Genomic DNA, 20,931 nt, shown 5'->3' on the forward strand with positions numbered 1-20,931 from the left:
AATATTTTGGCAGTCTCTGTGGCAGAATGGTAGCATCTCAGCCCTTCATATGGAGGTTCTGGGTTCAATTATCGGTCAGCCATAGCATTTTCAATTCTTGTAAGGCAAACAAAATGACCAAAGCAGTCTCACTTTCATTTCACTGTGATAATCTTGTGAAGATCTGGATTCAAATACAGATAAACCGCTATTCAAAACCTTATTTCACTTCCAACATGTGATGCTATTAAACGTTTACCTTTTCCAACCGGGGTGAAAACCCCGGTTGACAAACCTTTCATAAAAGTGTCTTTCATAGTATTTCTTTATATACCCATCCCTCTTCCTGTACATGTCCCGCATTAGCCCAAGTTTCATCTAGATAATAAATTGTCTTACCTTCTTCATGAGATTAATTATTTATCTTAAATATTCCCTAAACGCCATGAAATAATACCTTCACATTCAATCAATAAAGAATTATTTTTGCTGGACATGAAACTAAAATTCATTGAATTTAAAACATGATAACTTACTTCATGAAAAATTCAGCAGTTCATAATTGGAATTCACAGCATTTAATATTTTTTTGAAGTTAGGAAGCACGTTATTAAAAGAAAATAAATAATATTGCTTGTTTTTCAGAGAAGATGAGAAATTTTTTCACATTTTACAACCATTGCATGAGATGCTTGTTTATAATTGAAAATAGCTATCCTGTTTTTTTTTTTTTTTTTTTTTAGTAATGTCTCCAACAGTTGTAGCTATGACAATAAACATATATACAAAGTTAATACAAAATCAAAAAACTTACAGGATAATTATTGAACTTTCCTCTTTTGGTGATGGTGATGATGGTTTATTCGTAACATTTTGTTTCTGTGAAATACTTATTTCTTTTGCAATTTCTTGTGATAAATTATCTAATGTTTTATTCATTTCACCATGGGTACGAAATGAAAGTATCTTCTTTCTTTTTAATGAACGATCTAATATTGGACTGTTTTCTTTCCTTTTATCAGAATCCTAGTTGAAAAAATAAATAAAAATTATTATTAAATTTTAAGTAAATTTAAAAATAAAAAAATAGTCAATCTGAAAAGTCATGAAAGTGCCCATTTCATTACCTGAAAGCACCTCTAAGTTCCAGAAAGTATCTATACAGTAGGCAAATTGCAAGACTTTTGACCTGAATCAGAAACAGCCCAACAGAAAATTTACCACTCTTGAATTGATTTTTACAAGAGGGAATTAGGTTTTTTGCATCGATAATCATATGTGATGAACTATGGGTCTATCACTACACTTCCAAGTTGAAATCAGCGAGTATGGAGTAGTGTACAAGTGGAGAGCCTTGCCCTGTAAAAATGGAAACATGTTAAGCAGCTGGAAAAATCATTATAATCATCTTTTGAGACTGGAAAAATGTATAGTTCATCAATTCTCTCCATGAATATCTAAATATTACTGCCAGCTTTTGGAAGTGAAAGTTACCTGCAGTAACAAAAAGTGCTGTCGGCCAATCAGAGATGTGATTTTCCTCCAAAACACCAGCCATCACAGAGCATTTATTAGGACTCAGAATAAACAGGAAAAATTTACTGGGAAACCTTACAACAATCTCCATACAGTTCAAATTTATCCCCCTAGATTTCTTTTTGTTTGGGTCACTTAAGGAGACACTGAGAACACACTGATTCCAGAGAGACAACGCAGTAGAGGAGTTCACGTGAAATTGGCTTGCGACACATCCTTAAACATTTTAGTAATAAGGGATTTATTTACAAGCTTCCCACATGATGAGAAAAATAAATTTAAATAAATAACAATGACGATTGATGTCAAACTTTAGGGAGACTACATAGTAAAGTAATAAACGATTTATATTTTCATTCTGTTCTAATAAGTGTTAAGCTTGGCTTATACGAGTATTTGACTAATCTAATATTTAAAATTTAATATAATACATTATATAATAGTGTAAAATTTATTGCTACATTCCTTAATGGGTAGTAATTTGGGGTAACTATTAATGATGAAGACAGAATCCTTACTAGATATACGAATTTACTCAGACCCTCAAAGCCTAATTCATCATTTTTTTGAGATAAACATTTTTATGAACTAAATTTTAAAAAAAGAGTTAAGTACTTCTATAAAAGGCAGCTATAATACAAAAGTTTTCAACAGCTGGGTTAGGAGATGGTTACTCACCTTTACGTGCCATATTGCCGCTAGCACAAATTGTGTAATAAACAAGTTGTAAGTGAAAGACCTTTTACCATACTCCTTACAGCCCTTATTTCTCATCATCTGATTTTTATCCTTTCAAAAAACTGAAGAATTGGCTAGCTACTCAACTTCAAAAGCAATGATCATCTAATGAATGGAGTTATCAGAGATGGATAAATTTGACATTGCCTTTCACTGAAGAAGGAATAAGCAAGTTGATGTTATAATATAAAAAAAATCCCTTTCGACACGCCAGAAGGTGGAGGTTACACACTTACAAATTTCACAACTTACAAATTTAATTATGCTTCATTTCAACAAAATGATGTCAAATCATCGCAACTGACAATGCAGACATTCTTGTCTAGAACATCACTAGAGGCTTTTACACCCTTCGATCATCGAATTTGAGTTAACCACATTACTTTGTACAGAGATTAGCAAATCAAAGAGTATTGTAATCGATCAAGTATACACAAAGAAATTAATCTTCAAATGCAAATCATATTAAAAGGGTTACAAAATAAAATGAAGGGTTACAAAATAAAATGAACTTTGTCCTGTACATAATATCTACAAACAGTATTCCACTGTCAAGGAGATATTCACTGTATTTTAGCGTTTGTTAATTGAATAAGTTAAATTAATTTTAAATCTGTAATATAATTAATATTAAAAATCTATCTACTTATAAACTCAAGTGCACAATGGATTTCTAAATCCAAAGTATACAGACAAAATTACAGTTATAAAAATGACATGAAAAAATTAATTTAATTCAAAACCTATCCAAACGTCATACATCCTAAATAAGTAATACTCCAATCTTAAACAGATATAAAATTTTTATTTAATACTTACATTTTTTTTGGGCGTTTTAAAAACATGCGGGTCATCATCATCATCATCATCACTTGTAGTGTATACATCAATATTATTTTTATGTGCAACCTTCATATTTTTATCATTATTTAATTTTACAGGAATAGTAATATCTTGCGTTTCTGGTATAATAATCTGTTTATTTGGCGATAAATTAATGTAATTAATAACAGTATCAGAAGCAATAACATCATTTTTTTCCTTTTCTGGAGATGAATTAGAAATTAAAATTGCCTTAATAAAATTATTATTATAATTTTTTAATTTATCAGGTGATATTTTTGTTGGAGATTCATTATTAGTAACTAATATTTCAGACACTAATGTTAATGCATTTTGAGTATCTTGATTGGAAGATGATGTAGTACAATAACCAGCATTTAGTATATTTGCTGAAATCAGTAAAAAAATAAATAATAATTAGTATTATACACTATTATAAACCGGGATGAGACCAGACAACTTACTTAAAACCACATAGATAAATTCTGAACTCCAAAAATTATTCTGCCGTAAAGTGTCACGATTACAGAAAACTGTACTCATTAACATTAATATCGGCGGATTCCGCACACAGCATATAGTCCCATCCACAGGATATCAGTTCATACACATATGCTCTTGACACAGCATATGCTCACACACAGGCTGTTTAAAATAGTAAACAATGTTTTGCTCGCTGTGTAATTTCTATACAATTCACAGCGTATATGTGCACTGGACAGCAAAAGCACAGTATTTTTTTCACAGTAACTTGTACAAGGTCATGCAGAGTAGAAGGTAGTGCGGGTAAGGCAAGCAGATGCTACCAACAGGCGGTGGGGAAAACCACCAATATAAATGGTAATGAGTATAGCTTAATTTCATATTCAGCACTTTTCTATTAATTCTAAACATAAAAAAAAATATGGGACAATACAACCAAAAGGTATACTGAAAGAGAGATAACAGAATAAATATATAAGGATTATTAAAAATTAACCTCTAGTCGAGTAATAAGAAATAAACAAAATTGAAAAAGGATTTTCTACACACAAAAGTTACATACATATTTACATTACTTTTCAACATAGTTACGCCCAAATTGAAGCACTTATATCATGAAATCAGCTTTTCTATTTTCTCTTCAAAGATCAGCATCGCAAAAATTCCCATACATTTGTTTAATACTGTTTTTGATGTGTTTAGTAGCCACCGAATTCAATTCAATTTTGTGAACAGATGAAAAACAAACGGTACCAAATCAGGGCTATTACAGGAGGATGGTAAAAAATCTGCTACTTAAACTTGTTTTGTAAAGCCATGCATCTTCATGCAAAAATAAAGATCCCGCTATTAGAATCCCTCACAATTTATTCTCCTAAGCTTTCACAACATTTCATAACAAACTTCTGCAGTTATTCTTGTACCTAGCCTCATTAATTCTACCAATAAAATTCATTTATACTCCAAAAATTTAGTAACCGTAATTTTTTTATTTGAATTTGTCGTGCTTCTTTGATGAGTGTACGTGCTTCCACTATAAGAGCTGTTCTTTTACCCCAATACTGATGAACTGAAAACTGTGTGTGTTCTGAGTAATTTTACTGAAAAACATTAATTTTATTATATTTTTGTCTTTTTATTAAATTTGATGCTCAAGCACACTGGAGAGGGTAAATAATGTCAAAAGTATGTCACATTAGGAGTGAAAGGGAAACCATACATTGATGACTTGGCAATAAAAACTTTCTCTTCACCCAATCTTTCCCTTATATATAAGAAAATTAGCAGTAGCCTTTTTTGAAAAAAAAATTGTGAAAAATCATTATAAAAAATGATTGGTAAACAACAAAACTTGTTGTTTTGTCAAATAACAAATAACATTATTGAAACTTTTCATAAAAATTTAATAACGCTTCGCTATAGGCATAACTGTATGATAAATATATAAACAGATGAGATGGCAAAAAATTTAATTAAAACAGGATGATACTTTTCTTGATCAATTAACTCCAGAACCAGCAGTAAGAATAAGAATAAGCAGCAAATAATAAATCACTTTTTAATTTTTTCATATGTACATTTACATAACTTCACTTGAAAGATCTCCGAGTGTAATTTTAATGATATTCGTAGGCTTCTTGTTTATTTGTAAGGTAGAATAACTGAATTATTTTTACCAGAATGCAATAATGTTCATTTCTATAAGAGACACCTTCACTCTGTTTTCTACAGAGTTTTGTTTTCTGCAGAGGGAATATTTGAATTATGATAATCATTACTACCAGAGAAAGCACCTTAGACTAATATTGTCAGTATCTCAGATGCTTCATAGCCACAAGAAATAGACAGTTTATATACCTATTTATTTATATATAGATAGAACAGATAGTTTAAAACAATAACTGAATGCGTCTATCAGTCAAGATACAATATATCATGTATAAGGGTCATTTGATAACTTGGTGCAGTCAAGAGATGCCACTTGAAGTGCATTTCTTAAATCATTCATAATTTCCAACATCTCTGCTAGTAATGTACACAAAGTTTCAGTAAAATACATTTGTAATTTTGTTGTTTCTTATCAATTGAATCGGAGCATTACGATTGGTTAAAATTTAAAAAAAACTTTGTTTGTTGATTAACTACTTCTTTTTTCATACGCAAAACCACAGAGGAAACTTCAACTAAATTGATGAGGTCAGCTTCATCGATTAGAACAATTTACAAGCAATTTGGATACTTTAAGAATGGTCTTATTAGGACAAATAAGCATTCTGGATGGCCTGCTGAGGTTAACAACTGCAGAAATATTGAAAAAAAAAACCCTGATGGTAATGGAGGGTAGAAGCTTGCACAAGCAGGAGAGTGCTAAGACAACACGGATCTACAATGAACCAGGTGCATCATATTTTACACATGACAAAATTATTTGCAAAATGGGAGCTGCAATTACTCACTATCAATTAAAAGCATGAACGAGTAAACATTTCTAGATATGGTTTGAAGCTGTTTCAATTTTTGTGCAGTTTCGTAAGAGCTGAAGAGCAATAATATGCATCTTTGTTAAATCGCCTAAATGAGTTAATAAAGAAAAATCACATATGATGATAAAGATGGTTTTTTTCACAAAGGCAATGCACCAACTCATTCTTCTGAAAACTGAAACTGTAAAATGGTAAGTTAAAAAATTTCCACATTCCCCAGTTGCTAGATAGCACCTTCGGACTATTATCAGTTTCTAAATATGAAAAAGACAGCTTGCTGGAAAGAGACTGACACAAAATGATAAAGTTATTGTTGAAACATTTACCTATTTTGAAAAACTGGATAAATCAAACCATAAAAATGGGAATGAAACACTTTAGCATCATTGGAATACGCATATAGATTTGAAAGATTATGTAGAGAAATAAAAAGGATTTTTTATGAAAAAATTGTACTTCTTTATTTCTACATGAAGTATCAAATACTCCACTTCATACATTGCTGTTGCTCAGAAAGCAAATATGTAATATGCAGTTATAACTAACTGCAGCTAATTTAGACTACTGTGGAATAAGACTGTTCTGTATTAATTAAACTTTAGACAGATTTAGTCTGAAACATCATTTTTCTTTTCACAACCAGGTGTAGTTTATTAGTACCCAAACACGTTATTTTTGTAGTAAATAAATAAATATTAAAAATTAACAATTAAAAATCAAAACCTAGTGACATAAAAAAACCAGTGTAACTCAAAAAGCCTGTGACATATACTAAGTGAAATAAAACCACAATGAAACATTACAGTAATAATCTAAATTAAAACAATAAATTTACCATAAATAGCTGAAACATACTACAGAAAACTCAAATATTTGAACATAAACAGACGCCCCATAGAAAATGTAAAACATTTAATAACATTGTCCCATTGTTTCTTAAGATATTTCTGATGTTAAACGAAAAATAAGAAAATGTAGCCAGCTGCAACAATCAGTGGAATTGAACAAGAACACTTTTCTAGTTTATAAGTTTTTTTACTAGTAGATTTCCTTTTAATATATTTTCTTGTAACATCAATGTACTTTTGAAACCGCATAGTACTCTCATTCTTAAAATAAACCGTGTCAAAGTTTAATATACAATCTTTTTTTGAGCTGATTAATTTACACACTAACTTTAAACTTGCGCATGAGAATATAAAAATGGAAATTTTGAAGCGTGTAAAAAATGCCATGTCTGCTCAGAATTCGAACTAGAATCCTTCCAGATGAAAGGCTGACATTATCATTCTACCTAATATTTTATTTACTTAAATTTATAGAAAGTTATTTATTTATTTTTTAAATGAAGGTTAATATTAAATTTATTTAACCTTATTTAAATAAATAAAAAATATTTATTTACAAAACTGTAGAAAGCAGCAACTGAAATATTGTACCTGTGAAATTAATCTAACAAAACCACAATGCAGTATTCAATATTACAACATATTAACCAAAAGTTAATTGAACTTTAAAAAACTTTACATTAACAGACATGTAAACACAAAATTTTATAATCTAAAGTACATTACAATTAATTTTTAACACAACTGAAGGAAAAAGTAATACACACATCAGTTATTTTTTCTTGGCATTAAGGAAATAAAATAAAGTAAAATTCAGTTAAAATATCAATTTTTTTGGTGGAATTATATAACTTAATTTGAAAGATCACCAACTATAATTGGCCAAGTATCATAGGCATCTTGTTTATTTGTAAGATAGAATAACTGAACTATTTTCACCAAAATACAGAAGATGTTCATTTCTACAAGAAACTGCTTGTATCTGTTTACTCTCACGGACTGAATGAATTATTGTCATTACTACTGTCAGAGAAAGCATATTAGACTAGTAATATTAGTATCTCAGATGTTTTTTATTCTCTTTTCAGATTTGTCAAAGGAAAAATAAATTGGATTTGTATCAGTAAACTGAGCACCATAGTCAAAACATTTCTAATTTTATTAAATTAATATTTTGGCAACCCTCACAGAATTTGGATCTTTTTTTCTTAAGGGCCTACAAGTACTTTACTGAAATTTCACCGTGGTTTTTTGTGATCAATTTCATTTCATTTTAATATTTCTTCACATTTTCTATACCAATATGTATCAAAGATTTTAATAATTTGAAAGTTGAACTCAAATTAAGAGGGATTTTAATAAGAAAAATTGAAAGAATACCAAATTATCAGAGTCCAAAATAAATAAGATGAAACTGAAAATTAAAAATAAAATTGTTATTCTTTTTTAATAATTTTTCCTTACCTATAGACTGTATCCTACTCTTTGTATTAGATATTTCATTTTTTTGTTGTGATATTTTTTTCAATAAATCTGGACATTTGTTACACGGCAGTGATCTCAATCTATTAAAAAAAAAAATACATATACAAATTACAATGTTGAAAACAGATTATTAAATGATTACTGAAAATATTTACATATACATATTTGGGCTAGGTATTTCTTAATGAAAGTAATTTTTGTCCCATTTTACAAATCCCCATTGTCTGGTATTTGCATTTCTACTGGTGCATTACAAGACACACATATCTTAAGCTTCCACCTGTTCTAACATTATCAATCGATGATAGAAATGTTTGTGAATTTTATATTCAAATGATGGTGAATCGTCACTCAGGTCCGGTATGAATTTAATTCATCTATCATCAGAATTAATTCTTTAGAATTAATTATTCAAATAACAAAAAAATGGGTAATGAATTGGGTAATGGTGTAACTTTCCCAGCTACACCATTCAAGTTATGCAGCAATTCATTTTTATTTCATTTTAAGCTCTTTATTTTTGCTTGATGAATTAATTCACCACAGAGAAACTTGTTATAGGAAATATGGAATGGAATTTTGTAGCTTATGAAAAATGCAATGCCTGAAAAAGGGATTTGAGCCCAGGACTCCATTTATACAAAAATATTTATTTCTAATTTTATGATACAGAGATATCTAAATACAAAAAAAGAAACTGATTATTTTTATACATGTGGACGACAAATAAATTTAATAAAAGTTGAACAGAACTATTGTTTTGTGTTGTTGAAAAATGAAGACTTTTTTTTTCATTTTTGGAAGCTCCCAACTCAAGGGAAAGCATTTGAGTAAAATGAATTTTTAAGAAATAATGCCAGAGTGATAATTAAAAAAAAATAACTTTTTAAAATTCTTTAAAGGGTACAAAGATACAACCAAATTCTAAATAAACAACTGTAATTTTCTAGGAAGGAGTGAGAAATGTTAACAAATTTTATTTTTCAAGAACTACTAAAGAGTAAGGACTATCAAAAAATTACATTTTTTTCTTTTTAAAAGCATTTTTTTTACATTTTTTTCTTTTAAAACTTCTGAAATTGATTTAAATTAAAAATATACTAAAACAAAATTTTAAATAAAAAACACATTTTTTGTAACCACAGATCAATGGAATAAGGCTTTCTCAATTTTCTGCAAAAATTTAATACATTCTTTCCCTACTAAAGGTAGTACCTGTCTACCAAGTCTGAAGAAAATCGGTTGACAGGTTCAGTTACATCACAAACCAACATACATACGTAAAAATACCCGTGTGACAAAAATACATTTTTTGAACTTTGGAACACTGGGACAAAAATTTATAATTTATTTCTTTTTTGTTAAACTTTTTTTTCATGTTTCCTTAAGGCATTAAACTTAAAAAACGACCATTTCAAAAAGATTTCTTTTGATCAATCTACATACTATCTATCGATATACATACTTCTTATAATCTACATTATAATTATATCAACATATACTGCTATAGCCAGGAAAGTTAAAATAAATGACAAGGATGTAAAGGAAAAATATACCGGTCACGAAAAAGGGAAATCGAGGGAAGAATAGGATGATGCTCTGTAAATGTTCATATAGGCTATATGTAACCAGTACCACAGCCTATGTGTTAAGTGTAGTATACATACAACTACATACAACTGGGTAATTATACATAACTTCTTTGCAAAATTAAGCTCCAAAATGCCTATAATTGTTTACATAAGCAACATCTTGAAGATAGAAGGAGGCAAAGCAAAAAGAAATCTATAATAGTTAAGGCGATACATATGGATTTTACAGAAATTAAATAATCTTAATAAGTTTTTCATTTGAATGATGTAAATCTTTGAATAAAATCCAGTCTCACAAGATGAAAATGTACCTGGATAGTCCTAAATGGTCCAACAACCACTGAAATTACATTAAGAAATTTGTGAATTAATCTTTTTCAGATATAAAATCAAATCTTCATAGCTTGCATTCTGATTTAATTTGAATAAATTAATGTTAAATCACTTCCATTCATTCATTCATAGTGTCACAGTTGCTGCTCTCCATCCTTGTTCTATCCTTTGTTTCAGCAGATTTATTCATTTGTCTATAATCCCATCAATCATTTGAAATCTCTTCCTCTTCCATTTACCAAGCCTTCTATCGCATCCACTAATAAACACCTTTTTCTCATACAATGTCCTAGCCGGTTCCTTTTCCTATAGTCAATCACATTTAGCATTTTCCTGTTCTCTCCAATTCTCCTTAATACTTCTTTATTAGTTATACGGTCTTGTCATCTGACATTTATCATTCAGCATGACAACCGCAAATCAAAAGCCTCACGTCATTTTCTGTCTGCCTTTCTCATCATCCACGTTTCAGCTCCATAGAACACCACACTCTAAATGAAACATTCCATTAATTTCTTCATTAATATTGAGTCTAAGTTTCCACACATAAGTCTTTGCTTCTTATTAAATGCCTGCTTACTTCTTGAAATTCTAGTTTTATTTTTACTGTGCGAATCAGTAATAAAGCTTCCTAAGTAATGAAATTTCTTCACCTGCTTTAAAACTTCATTTTCTATCTTAATCTCATCCGCTCCTCTTTTCCACTTGTACCGTACATTTTGTCTTTTTGTTTATCCTCATACCCTAACTTTCAAAGCTTTACTTACATCATCAAGCGTTCCATTTAGTTTACTTGGGCTCTCCGCCAGTCCACCATGTCATCAGCATAACACATTTTATTCTTCTTCTCCCATCTTATTCCTCTTTTCCCATTCAGACAGCATTAATTATTTCTTCCAGATATATATTAAATAGTGATGGTGACATGCAGCATCCCTACCTCACTCCCCTTCCAATCCCTATTCTTCCTGACATTTCGTTTTCTACAGTCACTTTTATTTTCTGATTATAGTACAGCTCTATAAGGCGCCTCTCTTTTGCTGTTTCCTTTAAACTCTTCTTAATTTTCATCCACTTATCATCTGCATTACTCGGTTTAACTCCCGCTCCCATTTTCCATTTCCTGTTCCCTTAGCTTTTCCAAGTCACAATAATCTCTTCTCCTGCCGCTCCTAATTTTCTTGGGTCTAATGTTCACTTCTGCCACAATTAGACTGTGATCTGAATTTGCATCTCCACCTTATATGCTTAGGATAAGCCTTAGCATTCTTTAAATAATTTCTAAATCTTTACTGTATCATAACATAATAAATTTGATATTTTTTTTCCGTTCATTTGTGATACCCAAATATATCTTCTTCTTTTATGATTTTCATACATGGTTTCCCAACATTAATTTCTTTTCCATGTAGAATCTAACCTGTCACCATTTGATTTGTTATATCAAACATAAAAAAAAAAAAAAAAATAAATTAATTTTGAATTTTGGTCTTTTTGTAATCAGAACAAACACGATAAGTAATGTAAATTGAAAAAGAAAACATTTATTTGGATTGAGTTATATTTAGGTTGACACACTAAATCAAACTATGTTCAAAGGCTGCAGTATGATTTTTATAAAATGATGGGTTAATTCTTCAAAATAAACATTCATAACAATGATTACTTCACAAATACTGGAAAATTTGATTCTGAGTAAAATGGTATGAATAAAGTCCACAGAAACTAAATACAAACATAAGAATTTCAAAGTTTATAAAAAATAAAATGTATGGTAAATTTTAATTAAGTATTGAATGAAAAAAAAAAAAGTTTCAATGTTACAAAACAAAAACAATTAAATGTTTAAAAAAAAAACAAATGCAAACACAAATAAATAAATAACTGCTGAAAATGTCCACCAGTGGATACAGCACTCTGCCTGACGAATTATGTTTTTGGTAGCTTTCTGTATTTCAACAGGGTGATTTTACATTTTTTATAAATTTAACAAAAGTTAATATAAATTTTAATTTATATACCTATTACTAAAACTTTTTAATAACCATAGCCATAGGCTGTGTACTATTAAAAAAAGAAGATATCCATAGTATAAACTAATTAATTGTAATCACCTTTTAATTTCATCTCTTAATAATAAACATTCTTCTTTTGTATGATTTAATTCCTCCAACATTTTCGTATTTTTAGTTTGTAAACTTTGAAGTTCCAATCCATGTCCTAGAAAAAGAAAGAACCATGAAGATATTAAATATTAATAACAAAAATCTATATTGTGTTTATTTGCGACCGACTGTCATCAAAAAGGATTTCATAGTGTTACATAAATAAACGTTTAATTCTGCTCGATACAGTACAAAAACGTATTACATTATAAAGATCATGTCAGGAAAGGATAAATATGCTACTCCAATGCTAAAAGAAGGCAAACCACCAACTGCCTGAATGGAAACGATTGGAAAATCTTGATCAGAGCAACATCACAAAATACATAATTACTTTTAAATAAAAAACAGATGCGATTAAAAACAATTTTTTTTTCTGTGTGTTTAATAGCAGTTTCTTTTGTGCTATTTATAAGAGCAGAACATCAGATAAAAAAAAAACTTGAAAGTATATTCAGTGATGCTGCCAAAACAGGGAAATAATAAGTTAAATTGATAAAATTTAAGTAAATATATTTTTAAATAAACAACAATTTACAATACACAAGAAAGAAGGTGAGCTTCTAAGCTTTTAAGCTTCATGCACCTTACATGAAGCTTATTGAACGATAAAACAAAGTCAAAAATAATGAATAGCTATTAATTCAAGGTGAAAGCCCAACAGTATTGGTGAATATAAATGAGACTGAAATACACAGAATAACTGCTCGGTTATAATTTAGATTGCAGTAACACTGATAATGAATCAATAAAACGTGAACATTTATTTATATTGTTTATATCATGAAATTAATGTAACAAATAGTTATATTATTTATTTAATGATGATATTAATTAAATACTCTGTTATGAATGGTAAATGACTTCTAATAACTAAAAACTGAATATTTTATGCTAAATGCTTTCTATACATAGCAATTGGAAATTTTACTTTTTATTAAGATGCAACTTAAATACAACTGCAATTCTAAAAATATATATTAATTATATAATTAAGTAGTTATAATTACATATATTATATAATTTGTCGGTTATAGAAGGTTTAAGAAAAGGGGTTTGCAAACCAAGGCAATTCTTCCCAATGTTTACTTAAATGTCACAGTAATCAAATGTTTGGTATAGTTATTATATTCTGTGATAACCACAGAAGTGATTTTAATATAAACGAAATAACAAAACATATAACAAATTCTTTAGTTAAACATGATGAACATAAAATTACAGACCTACCATTACTAAATTCTAAACATCCACATGAGATTATAGCTACATTGAAAGAAGAAATTAAAGAAACAAGGGAAACGTTCAATCCAAAAATAGATACTGTATAAACAAGCTAAAAGTCAATATATGACATTAAACAAAATTTTGGTAAGTTAAAATGTGAGCAATCACAGAAAAATAACTCTTTATCTGAGACTGAAGCAGATGGTTTTACCAAGGAAATTGAAAGTTTAAATATACCAAATATTACTATAAAGTCAAGTGAAAATGTGTCAGAGGAGACCTACAATAAAGTAAAATAAAATGTGAGTCAAGAAAACAAAATACAACTAAAAACTATATATAAATTTGATGTGGACTTCCTTATACACCTATCAAAACGGGAGGTGCACAACTAGCTGTTACAACAGTCCTAAATACAAATTTTCAATATTCTACGGCAAATTGTTTTTGAGAATGTGTAAAAAATAAAACCAAAGATAGACTTTGGAAATAAAATTATTCTAATATATTAAAATAAAATCATGCTTTATGTTTAAAAAAAACTGTTTTTTGTAAGAAAATTATTTCTAATTCTGAAAGAAAATAACTATAGTGATCTTTTTCTATAAAATGTTAAATCAGTATAAGGCACCTAAGATCTATATTACTGTAGCTAACAAGGGGAAGACATGGGCTTCAGGACACCGATTTGAACCGTATTGAGTGTGTGAATGGTACACTGTTATATGTCTTCATCACAAAATACTAACATGCAATATTCAATTATACTAAAGAATAATTTCCTTGGTATTTTATATTTGTTTAATATATATTAATTCTGTTTCACTTCCCTCAAGTAGATATGTGGTGTAAGTGAGAATGTATCGGATTCGTAACCATGCACACATCAGTTGAATCCAACTTCATATGTGTATATCTTATTTTAACCTATTTTTTTAAATTTAAATATATTAATTTATTAATAATTACTAACCTCTGATTGTAAAATTTTTGAATTAAAATGAAAAGTACATAAAATTTTATTTCACTAATAACTTCTTTTTTTCATTTTCTTTGCATTGTTATTACTGAATTATTATTTATTGTTAACGTTTTTTTTACAATTAAAGGTTAATAATTATTAATAAATCAATATATTTAAATAGAAAAAAAAGTAAATGAAGTCGAATTCAAACCGATGTGCCTTCCCCTTCTAAGATCAAAATATCTCATTAATTAAAATTTGATTTGACTATAACTCTGGAACAAATGAAAATGACTACAACTTATGAAAAGCTCTTAATGAAGGCTTATTACTGCAATTAAGAAAAAGTCCAAAAAGCAAGTTTGCTTTGATTTTGGGCTTTTTAGACACTTTAGGTTCAGTCAATTGTAATCAAAGAGGGAGATGCACAATTAGATGTTACAACAGTCCTAAATCCAAAATTTCAACATCCTACGGCTAATCGTAGATACATACGTACATTACGCAGATACGTACGTACGTACAGACGTCACGCCGAAACTAGTCAAAATGGATTCAGGGATAGTCAAAATGGATATTTCCGTTAGAATGTGAAAACCAAAATTTTTTTACGATTACAATACTTCCTTTACTTCGAATAAGGAAATAAAAGGATAATATATGGAATGCAAAAATACAACACTCCAACACAGTAAAACTGAAAGCCCTGTATGCAGCTTAAGCTTAAACATTATCCATTACCAACTGTGGCCCAATCAAAAGACTGACCAAAGAAAGGAAAATCTTAGGAAAACAACAAGGCCCTAAATTCCAAAACAACAAACTATTCCACATCAAAAACAAAAAAATGAGAAAAAGACAGATCGACTTCTATGAACACATCATCGGAATTGGTGCAAACAGACTAACCAAACAAATCATCAAACCTGAACGATTCAACCAAACAGAAAATCTAATGGCACTCCAAATCACAGAAAGAATGCTCTGGACAAAACTGTCAAAACAATCACCAAGGACAAGAAAATGAGGTTCCAAACCAAAACCAAACATAAGATCCAATCCTCCAAAGAAGAAAGGAAAATAAAATTGGAAAGAATGAAACAAATTGTGCTAAAAGACAGGCATAGAAGTTATTAATCCAACGTATTCCCAAGACGGGTGAAATGAAAAAGAATAATATTAAAGTGCAATAAAAATGGAGGTATCAATAAAACTAAAGAGATTTTAAGTGAATAAGAATCAACATATTGAAATTGAAAAAATCAAACGATTTTGAACGAAAATGAACGATCCTAAAATTAAAATAATTGGAGTAGACAAAGATTTTGGAGAATTGGATTTCATTCAGTTGGTAAACTATATCATAATATTATTTGTAAATATCATAAATTATTATTTGTACTGAAGCTTGGTTAGGCAGAGAAAATAATTTTATTGATATTATTGCTTATACTCTACAGAATACTGCACACAGAATACTTTTTTGCAGGTATTTTATTTCATAAACTATGTACAATTTTTTTGTATAAGTGTTAAAAATAGATTAAACAAAGCAGTTGTGATTTGTATTGAATGCAACATTCAACATAAAATAACTAATGATAATTTAGGATTGACTGATTTACTTACTACACAAATACCTTTAAAAAAATATATATATTAATCATAAATACTTTGTACAGAAGTCATGATTATAAAACAGATATCTCTATTAACGATATGTATAATTACTTGGTAGGTAATAAACATATAAAGAATATGTATACAAACAAAAATGATTTTGATTTCTTAATAACTTTTATGAATAAGGATTTCAACCTTAATTTAATAAAATTACTTGAATCACAAGTAATTTTGATGAACATGCACAGGTAATGCTTTTATTAAAATCTCTTTTAATATAAAATCTATTAGACTCAATTTATCGGATTACTAACCACTATCTTCTATTTTTAAATATTAATACTGAAATAATATCAGAATATTTTAACGACTTTTTCATTTACATTGATTTCAAAAAACTGTTATTATTAAGTGAAACTATAGCTTGGGAAGATGTATTTCTTTGTAAATGAAGCAATGCAATTATTAACTGAACTGGTATAGAAATTAATTGCTGAAACAAAAAAAAACAAAAAAAATTGCATAGTATAGGTTCTAAAAAACAATGGATTACACAATATTTAACAGTATAATTAATAAAAAGGAATGGTTACATAGAAAATATAGAAAAAATAAAAATATTTCTCTGAAAAAAAAAAAAATACCAAATCCATACTAAACTATTGAACAAGTTATTGAAAGAAGCAAAAAAATAAATTTGAATGAAATAAAGTTATACTACAGAATAATAAAAAAAAAAAGTCTGGAATTTTGTAAATCAGAAATTAGGAAAAAAAGAAAAAATCTATAATATGAAAATTATAACTTCCGATAGTAACGAGTTGATTGAAATTAATAAAAATGTAGCTGCTTATTTCAACCAATTTTTTTTTGTAACATAGGTAATATGATTACAAAAACATAAACGTTAACAATTTGAATAGAAAGCATACAAGCAGAAGTATAAGTAAATGTTAAGTCACCGTATCTTAGGCCTGAAAAAAATGATGAAATAAAGAAACAGGTTGAGTTGATGGTATACATACTTCTGTGATTCAAGTATTAAGCAAAAATATTAAATTTATTGATGCTTTAATATAAATATAAATACATATAATTTTTAAGGCTTGTGATAAAACTAATCCTGGAAATTATAGACCAATTTCTCTAGTCTCTAATTTTGCAAAAATATATGAACTATTACATAATAGAATTATGAATATTTTGAATAAACACAATATTCTATCTAACTCACAATTAGTTTTAGAAAGGGTATTGAAACTACAGATGCAATTGCTAAAATCACTGAAATCATTCACCAAAATCAAGACAGAAATAAACACATAGCGGCTAAATTTTTGGATCTGGCTAAAGCTTTCAAAGACTGTAAAATTTTAATTGAAAAACTGAAGAACTGATACCAGACGTTTGCATTTTTAGTTACTTCAAAATTATCTACCAAGTAGAAAACAATATGCTAAAATTAATGAAAAATAAAAGAAAAATTATAAGATTTAATACTAGTGTCCCTAAGGGGGTGATTCTTGGGGCCTTTATTATGTATTATTTATACTCATGATATATTTGAACTACAAAATCCTGACCAAAATATTATCTTATGCTGATGACCTAGTTACAATATGTTATGGAAAGACTTTGTTAAATTGTAATAAATTGGAAAAACAACTTACTGAATTAAGAGAATGATTAGATTCCAATTAGTTCTAAATGTAAGTAGAATAGTCTATTTAATTTTTAGTATCATTACGACTATATACCTACTTATTTTAATGTTACATTCGTAACAAATTTGTTTAAAGAAAATGTTACACAAACTATTTAGGTATTTCCATTAATCAACATTTCAGATGGGTTTTTGAAATTTCAAATAAAGTAAAACATACCATTTTTGCATTATCAAGACTTAAGAAGACTTCTTACACCTCAAAATTGATTTACTATTACGTATGGAATTTACTACAGTATTGTTAGCCGTAGAATAATTGCATGCGAATCAGCTAATAAAAATAAAATAAAACAATTGAAAACTATACATAAAAAATGGTAAAGATTCTTTAAAAATCAAATAAAAATTTCAAATTACCGCTTAATTTATTTAAAAAGTATATTAGAATTATTGAATCATCAATATAGAAAAATAGCCAAGATAAACATTATAAGTAATTTATTAAATACAAGACAATTCATTCAATTTCTAATATATAAAGAAACTGCCAGACCAAAACAAATTTGTGGAATTTGGTGGATCATTAACATACAGCTATGTATTATTTTAATAAATTGTCTCATAAAACTAAAAGACCAGATTTCTTTTTTACACCAGACTGCGTACATATGCTTTGCATTTCTGCATAGTAATCCTGACACAAATTTAACTACTGTAATATTATGTAACCTGGTATTAATAAATAAATAATTTAATATAAATACACAAAATAATCTTAAGTTAAATAATAAATAACTACAAACTAATTTACAATTCAAAAGGCACTAATGAAGATGATTTTAGCACATAATCTATATATGCATTGAATGGGTGCAAAAAATTGTGGGTCACTTATTAAGTTGTTTAATTGGTATTATTCAAAAATTAACTGACGGTAATATTATTTCTGTAAAAGAAAATGTCTTAATTGTATTTTAAATTGGTGAAAAGATTTTTTAAGCAGTTCAGTAAATCATTAAAATGGTAATGTTACCATAGTAAGACCCTTACATACATTTTACTGTCAAGAAATTTTCAGTTGTTTCATGAATATGAGTAAAATGTTTTATATGAAACAAATATACTTATTGGTTATACAGGACCTATAATAAAACCCAACTGTTTTTTGCATTTTACTTGTTCTGATATATTTGCATAATTTATCTATAAATAATTTATATATTTAACATTAATTGGACGAGGTTAGCGAGCGTAGGTTATATTTGGTTTCATACAGAGGTCCAAGTTCGAATCTCATCAGGCATGGCATTTTCACACGCTACAAATCATTCATTCTCATTCTCTGAACAAATACTTAACGGTGGTCCCGGAGATTAAAAAAACAAAAGAAACAATTATATCTGGTTAGGTTATGATGATATACATGTGTAACTGGTAATTACACGGAATCAACATAACCTGTGCTTGCTAACCTCATCTGGTGAACTTTAAAAATAAAAATTATATAAAACAATGTATATAAGTTTTATTGTGTCAGGTTGTGCACAACAGTAATGTTCAGTATGGCTCCTGCATAACCAATAAGTAGTCATATAAATACATATTGCAGTTTAATAAAAATTATATACAATTAAAAATAATTGATTAAGCAGTTAGCATAATAAAACATTAAATTTATTACGCTAGGTTAAAATGCAACAAAGTTTTGCTGAATAGTATATCATTTAATTTACAAACACTAATTAATATTTTTTGCTGATATTAGTTTATTCGATAACCTAATGAACATTTTAATTTTATTTGAAATAAATTTAGTTAACTAGACATTATGAAAAGACAAAATAAAAACATCACATTACATAATGTAGAAATACGTTTTAGATGAGGAGTTATGTGCACGTTATGTATGTCAGCAAATGTAATCAAGTTAGAGCAAATATGGTTATTTGTAAAAAAATTATAGGAAAAGTTCAACAAGACCTTAAGACCTTTCATTAAAAAAAATATTTTAAAAACTAGCAACATGCATGCGAATTTAAAAATTCTTAAATTAGACATTTTAGGAAGTTAGTGGTTTTAATCTAAACAGCAACATAACAATCCATACAAGCAATAAAGTTCTAGAACACAAAAGGAAATGAAATATTTTATAAGCAACTTACTTTTGATATTAAATATTGCAGTTTCTAATAACATAACTGTAGCCTGAATTTCCGTATTGCCTTCTGGCAATGGCCTCATAATATGTTCGTTAAACATAGAGTTCCATAATTCTTTAAGATTATTTTTTAAAGATTTATCATCGCCATCGTCACTTTTGGCGTTCGTAAACAAACTCATCTTAAAAGAAAAATTCAATAAATAAATAAAAAATTCACAAAATCGGACACAATAAAATTAAACGATTATAGTGTTTAGCACTTTAAACATGTTTCTAAACCAATAACAATAACTGAAAGTTTTTGGTAGTTTGATTTACTAAACAATATAAAAATTACTATCCAAGCACTGAAGTAATAATTAAAATATGATTATTGCTCAATAATAAACGTAATGTAAATCTTAAAAAGCATTGAGACGAAGTTAAAAATTAATTACAAAAAACTAACCTTCAAAATTAATGGACACCTAACTAACCTCAATTGAACGCGCAAATTCTATACAACAAACAAAACAATTTATAATTTATGCTATCTGTTAACAAGTATCCGAACTATAATGATAGTAGACATTCTTCAATCCCAAAGACCAATAAAAATTATTTGTTATACATGTGACTGTATAAAAAATTAGCACATAAATTGTAATTGTGAACATCTCCAGAATGCTGACAAATACAAATATTTGGGTGTACATTTTGACTCTTTTTTTAGATGGGATCACCATATAAAACATATATGTAAAAATTTAAGAGTGGTTGCTATGAAATTCCACCACATCTCACCCCTATTACCAATTCACTGTAA

At 28.1% G+C, this 20,931-nt stretch overlaps 1 protein-coding gene across 5 annotated transcripts in view; it reads right to left on the reverse strand.

Annotated features, from left to right (window-relative positions):
• The window catches only part of LOC142333816 (uncharacterized), a 42,651-nt gene extending 21,952 nt beyond the window's left edge, over positions 1-20,699 (reverse strand). The window contains exons 1-6 of one of the 5 annotated variants that reach the window (XM_075381354.1): positions 20,575-20,699; positions 20,128-20,305; positions 12,435-12,540; positions 8,375-8,475; positions 3,073-3,485; positions 794-1,005 (exon numbers count right to left, since the gene is read on the reverse strand). In XM_075381354.1, coding sequence (XP_075237469.1) covers positions 794-1,005; positions 3,073-3,485; positions 8,375-8,475; positions 12,435-12,540; positions 20,128-20,305 — 1,010 coding nt within the window. In that variant the 5' untranslated portion in view covers positions 20,575-20,699. Of the gene's footprint in view, positions 1-793; positions 1,006-3,072; positions 3,486-8,374; positions 8,476-12,434; positions 12,541-18,182; positions 18,208-19,824; positions 19,844-20,127 lie in introns of those variants that run through there. The other 4 variants (XM_075381352.1, XM_075381356.1, XM_075381357.1 and 1 more) reach the window with 4 other exon arrangements.
• Positions 20,700-20,931: the final 232 nt, after the last annotated feature.

This window comes from Lycorma delicatula, chromosome 13, assembly GCF_047948215.1.
Source record: "Lycorma delicatula isolate Av1 chromosome 13, ASM4794821v1, whole genome shotgun sequence".
Classification (NCBI taxonomy): domain Eukaryota; kingdom Metazoa; phylum Arthropoda; class Insecta; order Hemiptera; family Fulgoridae; genus Lycorma; species Lycorma delicatula.